The sequence below is a fragment of the Dipodomys ordii genome, unplaced genomic scaffold (assembly GCF_000151885.1).
Source record: "Dipodomys ordii isolate 6190 unplaced genomic scaffold, Dord_2.0 Scaffold67, whole genome shotgun sequence".
Lineage (NCBI taxonomy): Eukaryota > Metazoa > Chordata > Mammalia > Rodentia > Heteromyidae > Dipodomys > Dipodomys ordii.
This window is the reverse complement of record NW_012267283.1, coordinates 11,516,276-11,532,364: the sequence shown is the minus strand read 5'-3', so window position 1 is coordinate 11,532,364 and position 16,089 is coordinate 11,516,276. Positions and strand designations below refer to the sequence as shown.

Below are 16,089 nucleotides of genomic sequence, written 5' to 3'. Positions count from 1 at the left end.
GGCTCAAGTGGTAGAGTGCTAGCCTTGAGCTGAAGAGCTGAGGGACAGCACCCAGGCCCAGAGTTCAAGCCCCACAACCAGACCCAAAAAAAAAGAAAGAAAGAAAAAGAAATCAAAGACAGTAAAAGTAGCAAGGGCTGGGGGCCAATACCTATAATCCTAGCTACTCAGAAGGCTAGGATCTGCAGGATCAAGACTCAAAGCCAGCCACTGGGTAGAAAAGGCCTTGAGAGACTCCATCTCCAATTAATCAGCAAAAAGCTGGACTGGAAGTGTGGTTCAAGTGGTAGAGTGCCAACTGTGAGCAAGAAAATAAAGCAAGAGAAAGATGTCTTGGATTCAAAACTCAGTGCCTTCTACACATGTGTACACACACATACACATACATACACACACACACACACACACACACACACACACACACACACACACCAGGCCCCGTGTTTGAGGATGAACTTGGGCACATGGCAATGCTAATGGGTTTACTTGAGAAAATAGGGATTCGTGAACTGGCAGTGCTAGGCACTTATGGTTCATGGCTCTACCAAGGGTGTACCAGGAGAAAGGAGAAAACTTGTATAAGGTATTTGCAGAGTCAAGATGAAGAAAATATTAGATTAGCTGGTATGAAAAGTTCCCGCTTAGAAGTAAATTGCCTGTTTCTCCTTGGTTAAGCTCATTTTGTTTTCCTAAACTATGACCATTCATTCTGAATTGGGTTCTGCTTTACTCATGTAGTTAACCCCAGGCAGCACAGCTGTTTCAGCCCAATGATTCTCAGTATTTTAAACACCTGGTATAGTTTAGAGTCTGTTGCAAAATATGGAGAAATATGTAGATTAATCAGCCAGTCAAATCAATCCACCTGATTAGATCTCTGTAGGAGGCGAGGGATACTCTGGAGTTATAGAATTAGGCAGTCTGAGTAAGAACAGGAATCAATGTGACCGAGAAGGAAGTTGGCAACTGTTTTGGAGGTGAATTGGGGTGTGCAAAGGTCCTGTCAATAGCAAGCAGCTAGCAGCTATTAGAAGTGACGTGACAGGGCTAGGGCTGGGAAAGTGGCTCAGTGGTAGAGCGCTTGTCTTGCATGCATGAGGCCCTGGGTTGGATTCCTCAGCACCACATAAGCAAAAAGAAAAAAGCCAGAAGTGGCACTGTGGCTCAAGTGGTAGAGCGCTAGCCTTGAGCTGAAGAGCTGAGGGACAGCGCCCAGGCCCAGAGTTCAGGCCCCACGACCAGACCCACAAAAAAGAAGTGACAGGGCTAAAATAATGCACTTGGAATGTTCTGGTTTTGTCCCTGTTGGTGTATCTAGAGGAGGCCCCTCACAGATCTGCTTGTGCATATTGCAGAGATTTTAAAGGGATCATCATAAGCCACCTCTGGGAGAGCAATGACAACCTGCTGACTGTTGTGGAGGTAAGGACCATTGCCCACGAGCCTGCACCCACACTGGAAACACACCCCAGCTGTCTCTACCTTCTGCAGTCTGCTGATCATGAGCACTCAGGAGCAGCGGCTGGAGACCCCTCAAGTCTCCTCAAATCTTGTCTTCTTGTGGCTTTGGCCTTCCTAGAAATCATCCCTAGGTCCTTAAGCATTTGTTCAGTTACTTAAATCAGTCACTGAATGTTTCTTGGATACCAACTGCATGCCAGATATTAGTGTGCCAAGAGGAACAAACTCAGTCTCTGTCCCCAAAGTACCCAGTACCCAGCAGAAGGTCAACAGGCATGGTATAGGGCACAGGGGACCAGGCAGGGGTATGGGAATGGGCCATTGCTTCAGCTCATCTAGCTTTATGGCCTATAGGCTACATCCAGCTTGGTGCTTCCTAGTCAGCACTCGACCTAGTTACAATTTGAGGTCTAGAAGGAGAAATAGGATTTTGTTCACCCATTCAAGGAGTAAGGAAGGCCAGCTATGGTCTTGAGCCAGGCTAGATAGGTTCTGCATGTTGCAGGAGCAACACAGGCAAAAGCTTAAGGGTGTGGTGTTGAGGGAACCGGAATCCAGGGCCCCAGTCCTGGGATGAAAGCCCTCACCTACACGTGATTGAACTCTTCTGGCAGGAGTTTTACCGCAAAGAGAAGCGTCCGGTCTGCAAGCCTGACTGTATGCATGAAAACTTCGACCAGTGTGTTGAGCATATCACCAGGAAGATCTTGGAGTACCAAAGCCAAACAGATGAATATCACAACTCCTGCGTCATGGGTGAGTAGGCAACAGACTGGAAAATAAGTGTGGCACAAACCAGTGATGGAACTCAGCCTCAGTCTCTCCTCATGTGGAGTGACTGGGGAGGCAAAGTAACCTCCCTGTGAAAAGCTGACCTTTAGAATTGGGCAAAAGCAATGAACAGATTTAATTGGGGGAAATATGTGGGTGTGTGCGCACGCACGCATACACACACACACACACACACACACACACACACACACTCACTTTTCTTGAAAAATGTGGATGTTTTTGTTTTTATATTTAGCCCAGGCTGGCCTTGATCTCCTACCTCAGCTTCCAGAGTGCTGGGATTATAAACATGCACTACCATGCCCATTGAAATCTGACCTTTACCACTAAAAAGACGGTTTCTTCACATTAGTTTGTTTTTTTGTTTTTGTTTTTGCCAGTTCTGGGGCTTGAACTTGGGGCCTGGATGCTGTCCCTGAGCCTCTGAGTGCTCAAGGCTAGCACTCTATCACTTGAGCCACAGTATCACTTCTGGCTTTTTCTAAGTAGTTTATTGGGAGATAAGAGTCTCATGAATTTACCTGCCTGAGCTGGCTGTGAATTGTGATCCTCAGATCTCAGCCTCCTGAATAGCTAGGAATACAGGCATGAGCCACCAGTGCCCAGCTCTTCCAGTTATTTTTGACAGATTTACAGACCTATTTTCTTACCTTTCAATGGTTTTAAATTCATTGCAGAACTGTGCAATCATCACTTCCCATCCTCTCCTGGCCCTAAGTAAGCAACATCCCACTTTCTGTCTCTGTGGAGTTCCTCCTTCTATAGCGACAATCAGCATTTTGCTTTTCCGGGTCACACTTGCCCCAAGGTCCTGTGGTCAAATGGGCTTGGGAAGTGCTATAGATTAGGTAACACTGTGGCAGACTCAACTTTCCCTCAGGAGAGACCTCTATTTCTTCTGGAAGTCCAGTATTGTTGCCAACTCTCCATTTGCAAACTTGTAAACTGCTAGGTTACAATATTTGGGGAATAGAGTCTTTTAAATGTCTTGATGAGGTAGCTATTTAAAAAAAAAGAAAAAAAAGAAACACACAAAGCCATGATTAAGTGCAAATAGGAAATCTAAAGGGTAACTTCAGAGCAAACGTTGGTCACTTCCCTAAATACATTTACTGACCCCCCAGGTGAATTTGAGCCTCTATTTCCATGGCCTCTAGGGTACTAGAAACTAGAGAAAAATCTGATGAAGACAACCTAAAGTAGGAAGTTGCATATAAAGGTGAACCCCGCCAAGGAATCTACCTACAGAGTAAGGGAATGAACTAGAAGAAAACTATCCTATCAGAAACCTTGCTATTGGGAGAACAAAACAAAACAAACTCTAGTGAGAATCCAGAACTGTAAATTGCCTCTTAAGTGATTTTTAAACCTGAATTCAATTTTGTTTTTGTGGATCAGCCAAAAAGAATCTTAAATTGATTGAGATTGTTCAGAACTTGCTTAATAGAAGCACCACAAACCTCTCTAGAAAACTTACCTTCAACGCAGGCCTCCGACTATACCCACACAAAAAAATCCCAGAATAATCAACAACTAACAACAAGCCCCCATACAGAACATAAGAAACAAAGTACCATAAACAAGAGGTACAGGCAAGAACAGCAAAGACTTCAGATACTGAAAGTACAATATAAAACAATGTAAATATAAATATAAAAGAAGGCATCTGGAACCCAGAGTAAAGAACAGGAGAGTAAGACATTATTAAAATGATCAAGTAGGTAGAAAAGAGAAAAAATGGAACTTCTAAAAAGTGAGCGTGAAGTATTGAACATTTAAAAACATGACTGAGTTTACTACCAAGTGATAACTTCTGAAAGTGGAATCAGTGTACTGACAAATACTCATAATGCAGCACAGAAAGAAATGAAAACATGGGAGACAGGTGGAAATGCATACAGAGAGGAGTGAGGAGACAAGAGTCAAGGCAGTATTTGAAGAAGTAATGGGGGAGATCTTGGCAGAGCTGCTCAATGACACAACACAATTTAAAGGAGCTGAGAAATCAGCAGAGTGGGAAGGAGGAGCCCCTTCAACTTGTTAGGTTTAGCTAAAGGGCCCCTTTTGATGGAATGGCAATTACTACATGGGAGACTAGAGATTTTCCTTTGGGAAACTACTTTGGGCCTTTGTTAGAGATCACCTCAGCAATTTAGTTCTACTCCGTCCCCTCCTCTAGTTCTCTACCTTCAATTCTTACAGAATTACGAGCCCAGGTGAGGAGATTTGAGGAGCTCCTACCCCAGGTGTGTTGGCTGGTGATGGAGAATTTCAAGGAGCAGCACTGGAAAAAGTTTTGCACTGCCATGAATGACATCCAGGAAGACTTTGCGAGACAGCAGAAAGTGCTAGAGAAAAAGAAGGTAAGGGTTGTAGGACCAGCCAACGCCACTCCAGGATGAGGAGTGCTGGGACTTCAGAATGGAGGCAGGAGCTCTTGGGGAGGCTAAGTTCAAGGTAAGAAGATGAGCCAGTTTGGGGAAAGTTAGATAGGAACTGAACAACAGGAGGCACTGTGAAATAAAAACAGAGTCACCATTTCTTCACAAATGCATTCATTAAGCTCTGTTGTATTTAATGGGAGAATCGGCTGGATTTGATAGGGCCATGGTCATTGGCTTCCCACACTGGTTCTTAAAGCCATGAGACATGATTAGCGCTGATTATATTGAACTAATGCCCTGATTGCGCTAGAGCAGATGCTCAGCTCACCCTCTCTCCAATTCCCGAAGCTGGCTTCAGCCATGCCCCATCTTATCTTTTCTGCCACTCACTCCTCTGCCCATCCATAGCCTCTTACACACCCAGGTTATAATTCAGGTCAAAGAACACATCTGTCTGACCATGATTTAGTTGACAGAGGCATAGGCTGGTGACTTTTTAGTCCTGATCTCAAGTTTAAACCATGTTGAAATATGGGTTGTTTGATCAAAGGATAAAAATTCTCAAGGACTCCATCCGAACATTGGACATCCCACATATTCCCAACAAATGGAGAAACTAAACCAAGCAGAAATAAGAAGACAGCAAGATATGGAGTACGCAATTGAGACCAACGAAGAGAAACTGGAGGTCAGTGAGCAATGGTCATTGATTCTCCAGTCCAACAGTGAGAGCAGCATGGAGGATGGCCTTCATAGGTGGCCAGTAGCAGCACAGGGTGTGGCTTTTGGTTGGAACCTATGCCAAAGCAGGCAACATAGTGGGTGGGTTTTGGAGGTGAAGCAGTTATGATTGGGTGTTTTTCTCTTGACTTCTAAATTCATTATTTACAAAATCAGTAATGACATTTCTCCCCATGATCCTTATCTAGTTTTTTTTTCACCTTGTCTAGTTTTATTCTCACCTGTGTGTCCTTGACCATCTTTGAATCTTAAGCCAAATCAACACTTGCAAGGGCCCCTTGGCTCTAATGACCAGAGGCCAGTTAATTCAGACAAAACTGGCAAAATGCCTTTGGCTCTGGCTCACCAATGGGTTCCCCAAATCCTTGCTGCTGAGTTGACCTGGTCCTCCTTTGGCCAGCCTCGCTTCTTCTGTTCCCCTCTAGGAATTCGCCTGGAAATATGGCCGCTTTTTCATAGTCAGCTTGGCCAACTTCACCGAGAGGTTTCTGCAGCAGTTGGATGAAGTTATCACTGTGGACGACATCCAAACTGCAAGTATGCTATCTGCCAGTCCCATGCTCTGGCCGCAGTGAGCTTGCTGGGTGGAGTGGTGGGGGAGAGGAGAAAGGATGTCTACTGTCCGCCCTGCCCTGCCCCACCTCGACCAGGGTACAAACAGTTTCTCATTGAGGGACTGACTGGCTTTGATTGTTTAATTTAAATTAATTTTTTATTAAAAAGGCAAATGTTAGGAGGTTGTAAAGAATGGCCCCCTAGTCACAAATATTTTCATATTCCTTGGGTTAGATCTGTTTTTCTCTAAATATGGCTTGAGAACCAGAGGCTATGAAGGCAGTAGTGGCATTTTGTTTAGGCCCAAACAACAGAAAAATGTCAAGTATGGAACCATAACTAGAACACTTTTTTAACAATCTATAGATCAGCAGGCCATCTTTTTTAAAGGAGAGAAAAAAGTTGGAAATGATCATGGTAAGTGAAATGAGTCAGTTCCTCAAAGATGAGTATGGACTGTTTCCTCTCATTTGTAGAAACAAGGGGAAAATTAAACAGACAACACCAAGGTCATGAAAGTAAATGAAGCACTACTAGGGAAGGGGAAGGGGAAGAGGAAGAGAGAGGAAAGTGAGGAGGTTGAGAAGGAGTAACAGGAGGACTATGATATATATTCAAAGTACATTTTATGTGATCATATATATGATCAAAGTATATTCCACATGTGGAAATGGCACGTGATGAAACCCTTTACTCTGTGCATTTGAATAGATACCAATAGAAGTTCTTTTTTTTTTTTTTGGTTGGTCATGGGGCCTGAACTCTGGGCCTGGGTGCTGTCCCTCAGCTTTTCAGCTCAAGACTAGCACTCTACCATTTGGGCCATAGCACCACTTCCAGCTTTTTCTGCTTATGTGGTGCTGAGGAATCGAACCCAGGGTCTCATGCATGCACCGCAACCACTCTACCACTGAGACACCTTCCCAGCCCTAAAAATTCATTTTTAAAAAAGCAAAACCACACAGATAGCTGGGTGTGGTAGCCTATAATCCTAGCTATATGAGAACCTAGTTACTTGGGAGACAAAGATCAGTAATCACAATTGATCAGTAATCACAATTGAGGCATACTCTGTCAGCTACATTGGAGACATAGTTAGGAGGATCAGAGTCTGGGGCTAAGAAAAGTAAGGTACCCCATCCAAAAAAAAAATCTAAAATAAAGGACTGAGGATATGGTTTGAGTGATGGAGGTCCTGGGTTCAAACTCCAGTACCACTAGTCAGCTAGACAGACAGAAAGCACTGGAAAAGTTGGGTGAGCAAGCCAGGCTTGTGATGGGCTAGGGCACCTGTCACTAAATGTTACCCAAGGGAGAAGTCCATTTGTCTCGGGCTGTCAGCCTGAGTTAGCCACTGGCAGTAACCAGTCTCTTTACTGTCAGAGATGGATCCCCCCAAGCAGAAAACATCACTCCTCATACGGAAAAAACTGGCCAGGCTCTCCTTGGAGGAAGAGAGTGAGAAGCCCCTGATTGAACGTGGGAGCAGGTAAGAGTCTAGAGAAGCAAAGGACAGACACCATGAATGGCTCAGACTGGGTAACCTTGGAAAGGCACTGAGCTCAAGCCTCAGTTTCCTCACCTTTGGCAGTCTGCTGATATGAAGAGGAAGGGGAGGCTGTTCATGGAGAGCACCCCTGGAGGGTTATTCATGGAGCACTACTGGCTAAAGGTCTCACAAAGAAAGAGTGGTCTGTCCCAGGAGGAGGTGCATTTCTCAGTTCGCTGCTGTCAGAACAGAATTCTGCACAAGTGGGAAAAGCAGTGACTCTCCCAGCTATGTTCTTGGTTGGGACCTCTACAGAATTTTAAGAATATGAGCCAGGACTCAGAGACTCCCTACCTTGGCTGCTGAGGAAACTGAGGCTGAGGAAAGGGAGTCAAGGGATAGCAGAGTCAAGAAACAGAGCAAACAGGCACAGAGACAATGGTAACAATAGATTCCCACTGAGGCATGGTAGGTACACCAAATCAGTGCTTGGTCCATACTTTGGTAGCAGTATGGAAACAGATTCAGAGAACTGAAAAGCTACATTAAATGCTCTAGGGACCATATATATATATATATGTCCCTACATAATACATATATATACATATAATATATATTATATATATATATATTATATATATAATATAGCAGTTTAAAGCCATAATAAAAAGCTTTCCCAATGGGGATAGTGGGGGGATTAGGAATGAGGAAGCCATGCATATTGTAGGAAGTGGCCAGGAATCAAGCCCACCGAGGTCACCATCCAAACCAAGATTCTTCTTCGGAAGACACCTTCAATTGCCACCACGAAGACCACCCTGGGCCACCTGGCAGCCGTGGAAGCCCGAGATGCTGTGTACCTGGTGAGGCAGGGTGGGATGGGGTGTCCCAGGGAACACAGGGCAGTTTCATTGCCTTGAGGAGGAAAGAGCTCCTCATTACTAGGTACCCCAATATTTGGCCCAAAGAACAAACAACAATGTCAGTGTGCCCCTGAGCTGCTGGTCTCAAGACTCAGGATAGCTGATATCCATAGATAAGTCCAAGAATGTGAGCCAAAGGTCATGACCAGCCCAGTGCTACAGGGTTTTGAGGTGGGAGCTCTGGTGCTGTAGGAGCCCAGCAGAGAGGTCCATCGCTCACACTGGCCATGGAGAAAAGCTTTGCAAGAAGGACAGCAGAGTCAGGGAACAGAGCAGACAGGCAGAGACAATGGTAGCAGTAGATTCCACTGAGGCATGGTAGCTAGAACATTAACAGCCCCAAGTACTAACAGCCTCAAACCCCCTTCTATTTTTTTTTTTAATTTTGGGCAGTAGGAGTAGGGGTTGAACTCAGGGCCTTGTACTAACTAGGCAGATACTCTATTTCTGAGCCACACCTACAGATCTTTTGTGCTCTGGTTATTTTTGAGATGAGTTTGCTTGACAATAGTGTCTTCTATTTTTCATTTCCCACCTTAGCTGTCAAGACAGATACTGCCACACTGAGTTTCTTCTGTTGAAAAAGTCTCTGTCTTTTCTGCTCAGACTGACCAGGAACAGTGATCCTCCAGATCTCAGCCTCCTATGTAGCTATGGCACACACCACTATGCCCAACTATTAGTTAAGAAGAGGTTTCATGAACTTTTGTGCCTAGGCTGGCCTCCAACTGAATCTTCCTTTCTCAGATTCCCACATAGCTAGGATTACATGTATGAGTCACCAGCACATGATTTACCTTCTATTTTTTTTGGGGGGGGGTCCAGTTGTGGGGCCTGAACTCTGGGCCTGGGCGCTGTCCTTCAGCTCTTCAGCTCAAGGCTAGCGCTCTACCACTTGAGCCACAGCACCACTTCCGGCTTTTTTCTTTTTGCTTATGTGGTGCTGAGGAATAGAACCCAGGGCCTCAGGCATGCAAGGCAAGCGCTCTACCACTGAGCCACCTTCCCAGCCCCTACCTTCTATTTTTGACATGTGACATCTCATCAAATCTTCCTCGCAACTTCTGGGGGAATGTAATTATTTCCCCCATTTCACTGAGAGGGACACTAACACCAAAAGTCATTTGCCCTCTTTGCCACTAAGGAGTGGCAGAGTTAGGAACTAACTGGTCACAGTTCCGTGGGACTGGCTTGAGAAGAATGCACCAAGTGTCACTTGAAGGCCCTCTCCCTGCTATGAAGACCCATGGACCTTGGGTCTTGGTGCCCAGAGAGAAAACTTGTCCTGTCCAGAAGTTCCTTGGTTAGGTATTGTGAGAAACTGAAGTACTGCTGATTCCCTAGGGCTAGTCCCTACCCCCAGGCCAGGAAACAGAATTATATTCCTTCTGAGTTCAATGAGGGCTGAAGGCCCAGGCACCACCTCCTGTAGAAGTGAGGACCACTGAACTTTAGGAGGGCTCCACTGCAGGACAGGTCAGGAAGACACAGGGCCCAGAGCCCTAGAAACATGGGTCCTACTCAGCCTCAGAAGCTGGGTGACTCTAGTCAAAACTCTGAGCCTCCGTCTTTGCATCTGTAAAAGAAGGAAAAGAGGACTGTCTCTCCAGACTGTTGAGTGACTTGATGAGGAATGACCTGTGGAACTTGTGCTGATGCCCACAGGGTTGAAAGCTCTTTGCCCCAGACACCAGTGCTTATTTAGGGCTCCCTCCCCATGAACCTTCTTGCTTTCTCCAGAAATTCTTAGCATCGTATGCAGAAATGCTGAAGAAGATCCAGGATGAAAGCACGGCACAGATAAAGGATGCTCAACGCTGGAAGGACAGCTGGAAGCGCTCCATTGACACCCTCCAGGGCCTGTACTTGCCCCAACCTACCCCTGACACCAAATAAAGCTTTGTTTTGTGCCATCACAAAATGGACTGTAATCTATCCCTGAACTGTGCCAAGTACTATAGCTTTATCACTGACAGGGCCAATGTCTTCAGTTGTGGAAAAGACGCTCACTCTGAATTTTCCAGAGGCCAGATCTTTGAAAACTGGGGAAACAACTTGCTCCCTGGAAAGTCTATGGTCAAGAGATGTATGGGGAGCTGTTTCTAGAACATGGGTCCTAGTTATGAGAGTTTTAAGTTCTGCTGGGATCTATCACCAGTTTTCATCATCTGGGCCCCTTCCTTCAAAAAGAATTACACAAAGGCTTCTCCTGCCTGGTGACTCTTCCCCTTCCTCCATGTCATCTCCTGAAATGCACAATGTTACCATCGTCACCAAGATCTGAATGCATCTAAGCCCAGAGGATAGATGAGATAAGAGCTGTGCTCAGAACCTCCTTTTCCCATCAGTTAATTCACTGTGCCTCTCAGGACCTGCCCATCACCCCCACCTCCAATGCCAACCAGCAGCCTGCACAGTGTGGACCATCCAAGTGTGCTTTCTAGGTCATCATCAGGTGACTTAAAAACAGTGTGCTAGCATCACAGGTAATTTGTTAATGTGCAGACTTAGGGCTGGAAGAATGAGAATGGGAGGGATGCAGAGCAGCATACAACTTGAAATCTGCCTGTTCCACAAGTGCAGACTACCAGGCCCCAAGAGCTGGTCCTGCCTCCTGCCAATTGCCTGCAGAGTCTTTGGTTACACTGGTTGCCTTTTTAACCTCTGTCAAACTATGTGTCTGCTCAGTGTCACCTTTACCTGACGTAGTTCAGAGCTGCTCCCACTTGTGCCTCTGGTCACAGCATGTTACTTCCCACCCTCCTGGCTCCCCAGCCCTATCTCAATGTTATCTTGCTTTGTTTTCACTCTACTCTCCACATGTACTTGCATTCATACTTTGTCTCCCCCCATACTGAGCTCTGAGGATTCAGGGACTCAGCAGTTTTCAGTACCCCACGCTGAGTCCACCAGTTACTTTGTACATACTCAGTGATCAGGGTAGAGTTGCTGAGTGAATAAAAGGGAAGATCATGGAGCCCTTTTCCCCTCCTCCCCACATTTCCTACTGACTCTACATTTCCTCTGATTCTAGAGGTAATCATAGGAGGCACAAGGTGGGCCTGCGGTGGGAGGACAGAATGACTGCTATGTGACTCTTCCCTGGCTGCAAAGCCCAAGGCGCCGCTGACACAAGAGGCTGCCCATATTGGGGGGCCAGAGCCATCACTGCAGCCCCCAGGCAGGAACACCAACATACAAATCAGGTTCAGGAGGCCTTATGGAAGTGCTTCTCCAAGGGATGAGGGCAAGAGGGCATGGAATCCCGCCCTAGCAGGAGGGTGGGTAACTTTGGAAGCCTCCCTTTATCACTTTGCCTACACTTCCTGACCTGTTCAGCTCACTCAGGGCACATCCTTCCCTCTGTTAGGACAAATAAAGACTCAAAGGATCCAGTATTCTGGCACCTTGTACCCTATAGCAAGTCATTATCCACCAAGCCCCCAAACTTCTCTGTTCTGAAGGACCTCCACAGAGATAAAAGCATTTTCTCAGGGCACCAGAACACAACAGGCCATTGATGGACAATTGGGCTAATGGACACATGTTTAGCATCTTTGAAGCCATTTACTCTAAGACCTCCTAGTGTATACTGGAGGAAAGTGAGACTTTATCTGCTATAGCCCCTGTCTATAGTCATGGAGAGGGCTCGCTCTTAGCTCTAGGTACCTAGAGAGGTGAATTAGGCCCAGTTTCTGTATTCTCAAGGCTGTCCAGGATCTTAGGAAAGATCCTAGCTTTTTTCCTGCCCATGCTCTGGGCCTCTGGACATGTTGCTCAGAAACCAGATTCCACTGATTTATGGTAGAACTTACTCCAACTTATTTTTTCCCCAGAGTGAGGGGGATGAACACTGGTTTAAGACACAGAACTGTCTAGACTGTGTCCACTTCTGGTTGCCTAGACCTGTCTGTCTCCTAGGATTCAGTTTTCTCCTTACTTGGAACAATGAGCATATAAACATACACTTCATGAAGATGTCATGTCAGGTTCCCTCAACACAGGAAGGGGTATTACAGTGTGGGGGCTCAGGAACACCTCCCTAACTCAGGAGGATGCTGGGGAAACCACTAATAAAGGCCAGGGAAAGTATCTTTGACCCCCTCCCCTATGAACACACATCACACACACAACACAGGGCTCTATATCTAGACTGAGAGAACAGGATTCTTGCCTCATTGCCTGCAACTCAGTATGGCAAGATGCTCAATACAGCTGCTGGACCTGGGCCACATGTTCACTATGGGACCAGGAAGTACTACCATCTCACTTAAGCACTAGGACTGAGGATGGGAAAGAAGGGAGTAGTTCCCTAAAGATAAAATTAGATGCTGATCCCAATAAAAATGGACTGATGTTGGTAAGACAAAAGCACATGATCTCAGAATCATATACAAGATTCAATGTCTAACTGGGCATGGTTCATGAGGGAATGTCACAATGAAGGGACATGTCTTGTTCAAGGCCATACAGAAGCAAAATTCACATTAGATAGAGCTACATATACAGTCATGTATATGTCACTTAACAATGGGAACATATTCTGAGAATTGTGTTGTTAGGTGATGTTGTCACATGTGATCATCACAGATCACTACATACTTAACACAAACCTAGATTGTACAGGTCAATCACTAATCAAGGAACAAATCACACTAGATGTATAAGGTTTCTGCCTGTGTAACACAGGTTTCTGCTGTGTAAACACAGCGGAGTGTTTTACAGTCATTTTTTATAAGTAGTATGTCCTAAAATAAGGATGTAATAATATAGTAAATACCAGTACCATAGTCATTTATTATGAATTTCAAGTATTACATGCTGTACTTAATTATACATGCTTTATGGAACTAACAATGCAGGTTTGTTTACACCACTAAATGCATGTGAGCGATGTGGTATACTAGGACACTAATTACAACTGCTATGACATCATAAGGTAATAGGAATTTTTCAGCTCCTTTGTTTTTTCTGGTCATGGGGCTAAACCTCTGGGCCTGGGCACTCTCCCTCAGCTCTTCAGCTCAAGGTTAGCACTCTACCACTTGAGCCACAGCACCACTTCTGGCTTTTTCTGCTTATGTGGTGCTGAGGAATTGAACCCAGAGCCTCATGCATGCAAGGCAAGCACTCTACCACTGAGCTACCTTTCCAACCCTAAGCTCCTTGATCTTATGGAACCACCATCATATACATAGTCCATTGTTGACCAAAAGATCTTTATGCAGTGCATGATTTTACTAGAATGTTTCCAAACAATAGTGACACAAATAGGAGAGCCATTTATTTCTTCCTGATATAACAGAAGTCTGGAGACTGCAGACAGGCAGTACAAACTGACCTGTTATGGAAGCTCACATGCTCAGAGCATCTCTTTCCTCCTGTTGTTTCATGTAAGGCTGCCATCATCAGGGTCAAGGATGGCGCTATTTCCTTTTCCATAAAGGCTGCTTTTGGAGCTCTAGACAGAAAGATCAACACCACATGTGCACTGCAGAAGAAAGGCAGGATAAATAAAGGCAGGGTGGAGGCGACTTCCCAATGTCCCATGCCACAATTCTGGTCACATCACAGTGGCCTGCACCTATCTGTGAGAGAGGTAAAGAATTTATTCCTTCAGTTTAGTCAATTTGTGCCTTAACTACAAGTGAGTCTCACAATTACAAACTAGGGGAAAATGAAAACTGAAATTTACCAGTTCTTTCCCTACAAAAACTCCAAGAGGAAGAAGAGGCTGCTTTTAGAGGAACAGGTTATTTGCTTACACAGCACACACCTTTGTTTCTTGGTGGTTATTTATTCACAGAGATGGGGAAAACTTGATTTCAAATCAGGGTTATGACTGGAATCCCTGCTTCAAACTCCCAAGCAGGATGAACCACAATGCTATCTTTCCTCTCCTCATACCTTGTAAACAAACCTAAGAAAATCCTTTTCTATTTCATAAAGTGGGAAGGATGGGGATAGGAGCTATGAATCCTCTTAAACAAGTAGCATGTTCCTAAAAAGCTGGATTAAAAATTAGTATCTGGGGGCTGGGAAGTTAGCTCAGTGGTAGAGTGCGTGCCTTGCATGCATGAGGCTCTGGGTTTGATTCCTCAGTACCACATACGCAGAAAAAAGCCAGAAGTGGCTCTATGGCTCACGTGGTAGGGTGCTAGCCTTGAGCTGAAGAGCTGAGGGACAGCGCCTAGGCCCAGAGTTCAGCCCCCACAACCAAAAAAAAAATTAGTATCTATAATCAAAGAAGCACAATACATTAGTCCTGCCATTTTGATCCTCATAGTAAATGGGGAAAATTTTTTGAGGGTCAGGGGTGGGTGCTGGTCCTAAGCCTTGAACTCAAGGTCTAGGTCCTGTCTCTTGAGCTTTTTTTCCCCTCAAGGCTACTGTTCTACCATTTGAGCCACAGATCCACTAGCAGCTCTTTTGGTGGTTAACTGGAGATAAAGAATCTCACAGATTTTCCTGCATGGGCTGGCTTCAAACTACAAATCTGGCATCAAACTTCAAATGTTAGCCCCCTAGGCATGAGCCACCAGCACCCAGAAAAATGAGGTGATATTTAATTAAAATTAATCTAGTCCCTCCCAAAGAAAACCAGTGTCCTATTGGTAGGGATGTAAACTAGTACAAGCACTCTGGAAGGCAGTTTCAAGGTTCCTCAGAAAAGTAAACTTCCCTATGACTCAGCCATGGGGCATCTTGGGTTGACCCATCTACTCAAAATACTGCAAGTCAGGATGTGGGAAACACACTTGTGTATGCATGTTCATTGCTACACTATTCACAATAGTCAAATTGTGGGACATCTCAGATGCCCTATAACACATGAGTAGATTTAAAAAATTGTGGTGCATATATCCAATAGAATTTTACTCATCTATTAGAAAGAATAAGATTATGTCATTTGCAGGAAAATGGGTGGACCAAGAACAATCATGTTAAGTGAGGTAAGCAAAGCTCAGAGAGACACACAGTGTATGTTTTCTCTCATATGTAAAAGCTAGACTTAAAATACAACTGGACATGTGAACTTATACAGAACTCTAGGCATTCACATATAAAAGACCAAAGGAGGATACTCTTCGGGAAGGAACCTAAAGGTGTAATTTTGCTGACCATTTAAAATATTGAAATGAATTCCAGAAAATAGGAACTTTTGTTTTTGTTTATTGTTTTTGCTTTTTTTTCTTTTGTCTTTTTAGGGGGGACAACAAAGGTCGGATGCAGAAAGGGAGGGAGGAAGGATGAACAAATACGGTCATGGTATTCAATATGCACTACATAGAAAATGAACTATGTAACTTGCGGGCAGGGGACGGGAAGTGGGGAAACTGGGGAAAAGTGAAGGAAAGGGTGACATCCAAAAACGATGTATACTCATTACCTGGCTTATGAAATGGTAACCCTGCTGTATAACACCTTAATAATAACAATAAAATTACATTTTAAAAATTAATCTACACCAAATAAAAACTGTCTTACTCTGTCTAGGTTGCTAAAACAAAATACCATAAGCTAGATGGCTTATAAACAACTGAAATTTATTTCCCACTGCTCTGGAATCGAGGAAGTCTTAGATGCCAATGCCACAGTTGACGAGGGCCAACTCCCTAGTGAAGGCCCACTTCCTGTTTCATAGACAGCTATCTTTTTGCTGTGTCTTCAGATGGCAGAGGGCAGAGAGGAAGCTTTCTGAAGTCTATTTAGAAGAGCACTATGCTATTCATGAGGGATCCCT

At 44.7% G+C, this 16,089-nt stretch overlaps 1 protein-coding gene across 1 annotated transcript in view; it reads left to right on the top strand.

Moving 5' to 3' along the window:
* The window catches only part of Ccdc180 (coiled-coil domain containing 180), a 52,580-nt gene extending 42,339 nt beyond the window's left edge, over positions 1-10,241 (top strand). The window contains exons 32-39 of the mRNA XM_013023250.1: positions 1,356-1,422; positions 2,076-2,217; positions 4,456-4,616; positions 5,188-5,325; positions 5,804-5,915; positions 7,317-7,422; positions 8,150-8,285; positions 10,086-10,241. Of these exons, the coding sequence (XP_012878704.1) occupies positions 1,356-1,422; positions 2,076-2,217; positions 4,456-4,616; positions 5,188-5,325; positions 5,804-5,915; positions 7,317-7,422; positions 8,150-8,285; positions 10,086-10,241 (1,018 nt within the window). The remainder of the gene's footprint in view (positions 1-1,355; positions 1,423-2,075; positions 2,218-4,455; positions 4,617-5,187; positions 5,326-5,803; positions 5,916-7,316; positions 7,423-8,149; positions 8,286-10,085) is intronic.
* The last annotated feature ends 5,848 nt before the right edge of the window (positions 10,242-16,089 follow it).